The 9,448-nt window shown below is 41.2% G+C and overlaps 1 protein-coding gene across 1 annotated transcript; it reads right to left on the bottom strand.

Annotated features, from left to right (window-relative positions):
• Positions 1-510: 510 nt before the first annotated feature.
• On the bottom strand, positions 511-3,255 carry LOC6560167 (V-type proton ATPase 116 kDa subunit a1). The gene has a single exon (XM_001987808.2). It carries the CDS (start codon positions 3,207-3,209, stop codon positions 600-602), a length of 2,610 nt encoding a protein of 869 aa, XP_001987844.1. The 5' UTR covers positions 3,210-3,255; the 3' UTR covers positions 511-599.
• Positions 3,256-9,448: the final 6,193 nt, after the last annotated feature.

A 9,448-nucleotide genomic window follows, 5' to 3' on the forward strand; every position in this document is an offset into this window, starting at 1 on the left:
GAAAGCAACAATAACAACTGCTTCAAAAGGGTCGACGACTTTTTCGCCCGCATTGGCACCCAACAATGTGCCGCGTGCAACGTACAACGTGCAGCATTTGCAGCTGGCAATGGCCGCTTGGCTTGGCATAAACCAAATAAATGTAAATTGTTTAAAGTTTGCTTTGGTTTATGGCCTCCGCTGCAACTGCCAATGTTAATTGCATTGGAATGTCCACAAAATGCAGATGCCGGTCATTTGCGTGGGCTGCAACGTGCAACTTTTTGCTGCTGGTTGTTAGTTGCTACTTGCTGCTAATTATTGGCATTAGTCAGGATTACTTGGCTCTTAATTGATAGTACTTATAGGCATATCCCATTTTCTTCATCAAATTGTAATTGTTATTAATGTTGATCTTTAGCCAGGATTGCCAGGTTTCATAAATTATTATTATCTTGTATTAAATATCAATAGAATTACACTAAAATACAGCTCGTGCTAGTATTATATTCTTTTTATAATTCACAATTATGAGAAGAAATAAATCGTCCTTAGTCAGTTTATTATTAACAAATATATTATATAACATATAATCAATTTTCAACAATTCCACCTCCAAGCTAGCCGCGTATGGTGGATGGTGGAAAATATAAAGGTCGAAAGGGTTCTCCAGCGCCGTTGAAAAACTTTGATTGAAACTCAACCCAGTGCAGACGCAGAGTATGCAAAAAAGCCGACAGACCCTCCATCATTACCAGAATAGCAACAGTGAGTATGGCCCAAATAAAGAAGGCTACCATCAGTACCGGCGCTCCCATATAGATAGGTAAATTATTTACGAGACCCTTCTCTAGGATCATATTCCATAAGACATCGGACAGCTGGCTGTGGGCCAGCGACAATGCCCAAAGACGCAAATATGAAGCGGTGTGTGATACAGATCCCAAAACGCTCTCAATTGTGTGGATACCTGAATGTATCCAGATCTCGGTCATATCGAACTCTACAGCATCTTCGACTGTTTGTAGCTTGGGTCCCGAGCCCGATCTATCTTGCCCAACGTCCTGGAATTCGACAGAGTAGCGCAGCGAGGATCGCATCTCCAGTATAGTGTCTCGTCCGCTCTTCTTCAAATCGTCTGTATCCCGTTGCTCGCGCTCCTTGGTTAGTTGCTTCTGACGACGCGTCAAATATATCGGCTTTCCAGCCAAAAGAATGGGCACAGCAGCAAAGGCTACCATGACCAGAATATATTCGAGAGTACGCTCGAATGGAAACATCTCGACATTACATTCATTTATAGTTATTTCGGAATTCTTCATCAGCATCATGTCGATGAAGATAATCAACACGGACGGAGCACAGGCAGAGTTTTGCGGTGACTCCTTCAAGCCGCCATAAAATATCCATTTATAAAATATGAGAAAGACAAGATAACAGAACAGGCAGATCATGAAGATGAATTGTGGAATCACCACCAGAAACAAATCCGCTGTGTGACCCAGATGTATGCAATTGATGGCTGACAGCACTAGGCCGAACATCATATGTATAATACCCAATATGATAGCCAGTTTCATTTTGAGTGAGTTGAAGGTAGTTATGGAATCTTCGCCACTGATTTTCCATATAGGATCCACGCCAAGTGGGTAAGGATGACCGGAATAAAATTTCGGATCATTTGGGTTCAAACCTAGGCTGGAGGTCAATGTGAGAATAGTCGTCTCATTGTAGACGGCCGACCAACTGGATCCAAACATATTCACTGCCACTGATACGACATCATTGTAGATAATGCCAATATAAATAGAAAATATTCCCATTAGGAGTATGATATATCTACCGGCATATAATATATTGAGTATCTCATTCTCACTCACATTCGAGCGATTCATATTCTCGATTCGTTTCTCCTGGAAGATGAGGACGCAAGCAAAAAATGTGAGAATCAGGCCATGTCCAAAATCACCGAACATGATGGCAAATAAAAATGGGAATGTTATGATTGTATACGGTGCCGGATTCAGTTCCCTATAGTCAGCCATGCCGTATGAATCGATGAGATTCTGAAATCCCTGCGTGAACTTATTCAACCGAAAGTATGTGGGTGGCATGTGTCGCAACTTTCGACTGCGCTTCAGCAGAATGGGCGGTGCGGTATCCTTCTCAGTAGCAAGATTGAGTGCGTCACGCACCTGATCAATCTGTGTCTTGGGCACAAAGCATTCTGCCTGCAAGTATTTCTGATGGTCCTGCCCACCCAACTGATTCAGGCGATTGAGCAGATCATAGATCTTCAATGATTTGTGCAAATTGATGCGCATTATATACAGATCGGTGGCTGCGAAGAGCAGGATGCGTTTGCGTACAGCTCGCGTCTCATTTAGCACCAAATCTAAATCGTGAATGTCCTGACCCAGCTGTTTGATCATCTCCATGCGCTGGCTGGGCCTCTCTGGGCACTCGAAAATTGTCACATGAAATGCCTGACAGCATTTCAACAACTTGGGACGATAGCTCTGCGAGATGGTCATTAGAAGTATGACGAATTTGTGCACCAAATTATACTGTTGACCCACATACTCCATCATTTTCATTGGCATCTCGGCGTGACGTATCAAAAGATTGCGACCAAATAGCCTGTATATCATTAGCTCAAAGGCTGGAAACATCTCCACGTTGATGCTGCCCAGTATGTAGTTGAGTTGTGAGCTGTCTGGGTTTTTATCAGACTGATCCTTCAGCAGCTTGACAATAATGCTCTCGGAGTATAGCAACTGAGCGCCATGGGTCCCATCCGAGGAGAGAATCTTTTGAGCCTTCTCCAATGCGAAACGTTTCTCCTTCATATAGTTTTGACGCTTCTGCAGGGTTTGGTAGTGCTCCATAACGGAAATGACCTCCTTATGTATGCGACGCAGATGCGTCTCGTATTGTGGTATATAGGACTCTCGTGGACGATTCTCGGTATCGACATCGTTATAGTATACCTCTTTAATCGACAAGCTGATCAGCTGTTCCTCCAGATATTCGACAATGCGCAACAGTTCATAGCACAATTGGACACGCCTCGTATAGAGGCCATTCAGAATGCGATCCTCATCGTATACATTATTAAACTGCAGCCCGCCATTGTGGGCCAACTCTACAAGGCAATTGAAGGCGTTGTCCACATGTAGAAGAAGCTGGCACAGCTCCATCTCCTCACTACAAAAGAATGCCTTGGTCATTTTGAAGCCGCTGAACAGCTCAACAAAATTTCAATTCTAGTTTTATTTGCCGTAAACTAAAAATGTTGCCAGGCCTGCTGAATTGTGTTGCCTACTAATTGATACGTTTGCCTAGCTATTGTTTATGCTGGTGTTTGTTTGTTTGTTTTTTTTTATGTTTGTTTGTGTTTGTTGAAGTTACACTTAAAACGAGTAGCGGCTAACTCAAGCTCCAAAACTTAGATCAACAACGATAATTTGAAGTTTGCATGCTGTCCCCTGTACCATGTCTTACTTACAGTACACCCTCCGCGTCACAACCGCAGTAACGCCCACATCTCAAGTCTTTGCAACGCTAGACTGAACAAGACCCAAGCCTGCAATTTATGCTTTGTTCTCAATGGGAAACTCGACTTTATTTGTAAGATGGTTGTACATGTTGTGTGTAGAGCGTGTATAAAGTCATTTACAGTGGAGACTGGGAGAGATGTAAGCAAAATGTAAAGCAGAGTTTAGATCTCACACATAACCATTAGAGAACTTTTGTAAAATCAATAATGTGTTGTTACATTAGAAATAAATCAATGGAAGGCCACGCCTTTTATTTATGTACCCCGAAACCCCTATAATAATCTTTGCTCATATATTTTTATAGCCAGTAGATATATATGTATGCATAGTAGCATAATATGTTTAAATTGGTTCCAAAGATTTTCATAAGTCCTATACATGAATCAATATTAATTTTTATTAGATGATTAGCACAACTTAAGAAAATAGGCAGAAGGAGACAGCACCGACCCCATATATATATATATATATATTTATTATTTTTGGTTAGGACCATCAACAGTGTCAATAAGGGCAGTCATGTGTTTCAGACTTTAAAAATCAATAACTATTCATATTATTAAATATTTATCAGTATACAGGATATATTCAAGTGAAGCAGAGACGATTCAAACTTGTTGCTGTTGTGTTTGTATTTAATTAAATGACTGTGGCCAGAGTGCATTTGATTTGCTTTGTCTTGGCTTTGCTAAAGCTGTTGCTGTTGCTGTAGCTAGCAATTCGGTGTATGTTTAATCTGCTTATATAAGACAGAAAGCAACACCGAATGTTGATATTGTTGTTTATGTAGTTTGTTGGTGTTGATATTGGTGTTATTTTCTCATCACATGCCACAAAGATGCAACAACATTTTCCCATACAAATCGAAGCTTAAGCGTTTAAGACAAATTGTTTTGTAATTTTAAGCCTCTGTTGTTGTTGCCGCTGCTGCTTTTCTCTGTGGTTGTTGTAGTGCCAAAAGCGTTTTAGTCATTAGCTGCTGCTAAAAGGAAAATCGCCCAAAATGTGTAAAATGTGACTGTTTGGTGAAAATTTTGTTACGGCTGCGTCAAAGCTGTTTCTAGTCGTTGTTGTTGTTGTTGTTGTTGGCGCCCATAAAATGTTCGTTAGCGTTTGCAACAGCACAATAAGCCCAATGGCAACAATGAAATAAATCGGGCTACAACAATGAAAGTAAAAGTGCCAACTCAAAGCGCACTGCACTTGATAATTTCTTGAGCAAGCTTTTGTTGGCGATCTCTAAAGTTTGCTGTTCATACTGCTGTTGTTGTTGTTATTGTTGTTACCCGCGAGTCATTTTGCTGGACATTGGCGTTAACAATAAGCTGTTCGTTGCCGTTCGATTTCATTAGCTTTATTGCAGCACTTTTGTTGCCAATGAAATTAAGTCACCAATTGAAAGTCTTGAAGGAAAGCAAAAGTGGGCTGCGTTTTCACTTTTGGCCACGCTGCGTCAATTGCAGTCAATTGTCGATTTGCATGCCAGCCAATAAATTAACTTTGGCCTAAAACAGTTTAGAACTGCAACAATTTGTATGGCTAAGGGCGAGACTCTGAAGCGTTTCAAGTATTTTCATAAACTAATTTGCCATTCTCTCTCTTTCTCCCTCTTTGTGTGGGTGAAGTTTAAGAGCCATCAAGCAGACGCCAAGCAAAAGGTAAGCAGCAATCGATTTTGGCATTAAATAAGCAATTAAGTGAACGCCCTCAACACAAAAATAACAAGAAGAACAACAAAAAGACGCAACTCACTTTTCATCAGCAGGGAGAAAGTGCACTTAGAAAACTTTTAATTTGCTAGCGGCATGCGGCAAGTAGAACCCAAAATTAACGCCTAAACCACACCGGCTCAACTCCTCAGCTTTATTATGGCAATCAAGTGCGATGATAGGGTGTGGGGGGAGTGGAGCTTACATTTCGTTTTAATTACAATATATGAGGCATGGCCGTAGTTCGAACCGGGTCAAGTTGCGAAGCACACGAAGCAGAACACACGAAGTTGTGGGTGTGCGTGTCTTATAAAAACGAGAGCAAAAGCTACACAGCGAAAGTTAAAAGTGACAACGGAAAAATCCCAAAAAATAAAACTAAAAAACTTAAGTAAATTTAGCTGGCATGCAAGGACGTTGCAGTCGAACATGTATTAAGGAAGATTATCAGCAATATACAATTTTTGGAATTACATAGAAAGGTTTCATGAGCAATTCAATGTATATATTATTAGCGTCGCGAAGATTTCATTGATACAAACAGACAGTCGGACAGCAGGACACTCAGTTGTTGGGGATCTGTTTCCATTAGAGGAATGAGCAAAAAATCGCATCTATTCTAATTATTAATAACTTAAAATATTATATTTTTTCATTATAAACAAAGTTAAACACACATATTTTGTTATTTGACAGCATATGTATATTTAAAATATGATTACGAATGCACATAATTACGACATAAGCCAATATCTCAATTGCCGCTGCACTCAAGAAGTAACTGTGCTCAAGACTGGCAATGAAATGTACGCCTTACCTTTCAGTTGTTGTTGTTTTCGCGGTAGTGGTTGCAGCCAGCCAGTTCGTTGCCTAAGTCATTCGATTTGCATACCAACTGACTGACTGACTGCGACCTTATCAAGCTATGACTGTGACGAGGTGCTGCTGCTACCGTTGTTTTTGTTGTTGTTGTTGTTCTTGCTGTATTTGTTATTGCAGTGCGTGGACGTCCAGCCTGGCTTGGCCTGGTCCAGGTCTGGTCGGGTCTTGGCCAGGTCTGGTCTGGCCTGGTACCTCACCGTTATGCGTCTAGAGCTAGAGCCGGCAGCGCTTCATTAAAATGTCTAGCTGTGCCCAAATGGTTTTTGAAATTGAAACGTCGTATGTTGCGACTGCTTGCGTCTGCTGCAAATGCATCTTCGTCTGCATCATCATCAACTTGACTCCGGAGCTTGATCTGGCAGCCAACGCATCATGAACGCGTACTTGGCTCTTGGCGAAGCCAAGGTCTCCTCCCCTCCCAACCATAGCTTCTCATGCGGTCTGGGTCTGACTGTGGCTGGGATTGGGACTGAGACTGAGACTGGAGCTGTGGCTGTGGTTGCTCCAACAACCAGCACCGGCACCACCGCCACCGCCACCGCCACCAGCGCACAATTTTCAATTTGCCAATTGTAGCAGTAAACTTTGTAGCTGTATATTTTCATTGCTCCCCCCACTATCTGGTGTTTACCGTTAGTTCGCTGTGCATGTGATTGGCCTAAAGTGTTGCAGCAAAATACTCGGCCATTTACCTCAGTTCCAGGCCTGCTCTTATTCACCTGTGTGCATTTGTGTGTGCACGTTGAGTGCGTGTATGTGTAAGAGAGTTACTAATTTGCGACAATTGGTCTGACCATTAGCCAAACTGACTGATTGACTAACTGACTGACGGCCCGACCTGTAAGTGTGGGCGTGGCCGAAGCAATTCCCCTACTCGAACTCAACAATTTATTCAGGAATTCTGGCGTAAAATTATGAGCACATTGTGATTTGTTAAACGGAACGTTGACTCGACAACAATCATTTAGCAAAGCATGCAGTGTGTATTTTTCAACAAATTATGTGATTAACTTTGTTAAATTATAGGAAATCCAAAAATCGTTTTTGCTTTTTTGCCCTTTTGCTTCCTTATTCATTTAATTGTTCGCTTTTGGTGTATCATTTTATATTCACTGAATTAAATATAATTAAATAATATATATTTTTAGGTATACCTTCAAGGCTTACATTTTTTTAAGATCTATATTTCGAAATAGCAAAATATTCTTTAAAATACAGAAATGCATGAGATTTTTTAATTTATTATTTTACTTATTTATGAAATAAATCTTTTCCTGAACTTAATTGCTTAATACTTAGCAAATTTAAATATTACACATCATTAGTATTTACGATTAAGAAATTGAATAATTCAATAACACTAAACAAGATGTGTTTAATGATGCTCATTCCTCATTTTGTACGTAAACATCAAATCAATTTGTTATGCCACTAATTAAATGAAATATTCGAGTGCCATCAGCATTATGAGTGTGTGTGTTTTAATTATTTCAAACCATGCAAAACTTCATCTAACTTTATTACAAATTTGTCAGTAATGGCTTGAACAGGACAACTTGCGCAACAATTAAGGCTCCCTGGTGGTGAAAGGGGGTAGGTATAAACCCATTGACAATTTTGTACTTGAATTTGACAGCGGCCGGCAGCTGCAGAAAACTTCTAATAAATTGACGTTTACATTCTGCGTAACAGCAGCATTTGCAACATGGAAACGTGCAGCGCTGTCTAGTCATTAGCTTGCTGGGTAATTTGAAATATGAGATACACACACAGACATACGCACGTATTCGTCTTAGGCTGGGCACATTATTCGACACACGCTGCTTTGCATGATTCTTGCAATTTGCAACAAAAAATACACATACATTTTGAGCAAACATGACCCAATTTACCACCCTTTTGTGTTATTTTTATTTTTGGACATGTGCAACAGAATCTAAAAAACTCAGCTGGGCGTCCTATATGCGACGGTGTGTGTGCGTGCGGCACGAGTTCAAAGTGAAATCCATAATGAAACGCAGCGACTTGAAATTCACATGGCCGCAATTTGTTGACTGTGTTGTGTTTCAGAACCTAATCAACACATCATCAATAACAGTGGGAAATCATTTGTTCTACCAAACATAATGTATGTCTATATGTGTCTCTTTCTCCCCTGTGTTCCCCACTCTATCAGTTTATCCGTCTGATTTGTGCTCCGTTGGAGCCGCCGTTGCTGTGTGGGAGATTAATCACACGGGGCCATAGGCTGAACCGTGAAATGCAAACAAACGAACAGTTGGACAGCATGGCTGGACAGACTGGACTGATGGACAGTTTGGACGCCTTGGACTGCTGGACGTTGATTATACACAACAGATCGCATTTGCCGGCGAGCGCTGAAAACTTAATGAAAGCAAGCGAATTTCTGTGGCTTTTCATTTGGCTTCTCTTTTTTTTCTTCTTTTTTTTTGGCTTTTTGATGTGCACGGACCCGACACGCCCACAACTGCTTGCCGCCTACTGTGTCAGCGCCAGGCAATTTGATTGCCGCTGTGTGTGGGCGAATGCCTGCCTGCCACGCCCACTAACCGCTTGCAATTGATGCTCGCAATTATCTAAAGCTGCACAAACAATGCGCAAATTAAATGCAATAAACTAAATACTGAATACAGGCATGAAGTCGCCGTGGGCGGGGGGCAGAGCAAAATGAGTGCAGTGTAAATATTTTATGTTACAATTTGCGCGTTGATTTGTTGCATATTACAAAATAAAAATAAAAAATTAAAAAAAAAGCGGGCAACAGCAGAGCCGCTGGCTACGTGGGCTGCCAATCCGGACCGTTGTCGACGTCGTTGTGGTGCAATTAGCTGCTGGCCTGCTCATATTTTGTGGCCAACTTAACGGCGGGTGGCAGCATTTTTTAAAGCAATGCCGCTGTTGCCATGGCGCTCCCGTAATTTGCACATAAATGCGCTAATAGACAGCAACGAGTGTGCTTTAGTGCTTTTAGACTATGTGTGTGCGTGTGTGTAGTGTGTTTGTGGAGTGTGTTGCTGTTGTTTGTGGTGCTACCGTAGACCGTAACACGCGCTACAGCCGCAAAATTTGGAGGAGCGACAACATCTCTATCTAACTCAATCTACATATAGCACGACGCTCGACTGAAGTGACCTTAAGCCATAAGCCGTTGCTGGTGCAGAATTCATCAGTATTAGAAACGATCTGCTAGAAGGTTTTATGCACAGTCATATCAGTTCAGATAAATTCCTCTATTTTCATGAAATGTGCGACCCATTGAAGGAGACATCCTTGACCTCATATTTTGATAACCATAAA

The sequence above is a fragment of the Drosophila grimshawi genome, unplaced genomic scaffold, assembly GCF_018153295.1.
Source record: "Drosophila grimshawi isolate 15287-2541.00 unplaced genomic scaffold, ASM1815329v1 contig_184, whole genome shotgun sequence".
Classification (NCBI taxonomy): domain Eukaryota; kingdom Metazoa; phylum Arthropoda; class Insecta; order Diptera; family Drosophilidae; genus Drosophila; species Drosophila grimshawi.

Excerpts from the sequence above, each read along its gene's own strand:
- LOC6560167 (XM_001987808.2), bottom strand. The coding sequence starts at position 3,209 with ATGACCAAGGCATTCTTTTGTAGTGAGGAGATGGAGCTGTGCCAGCTT.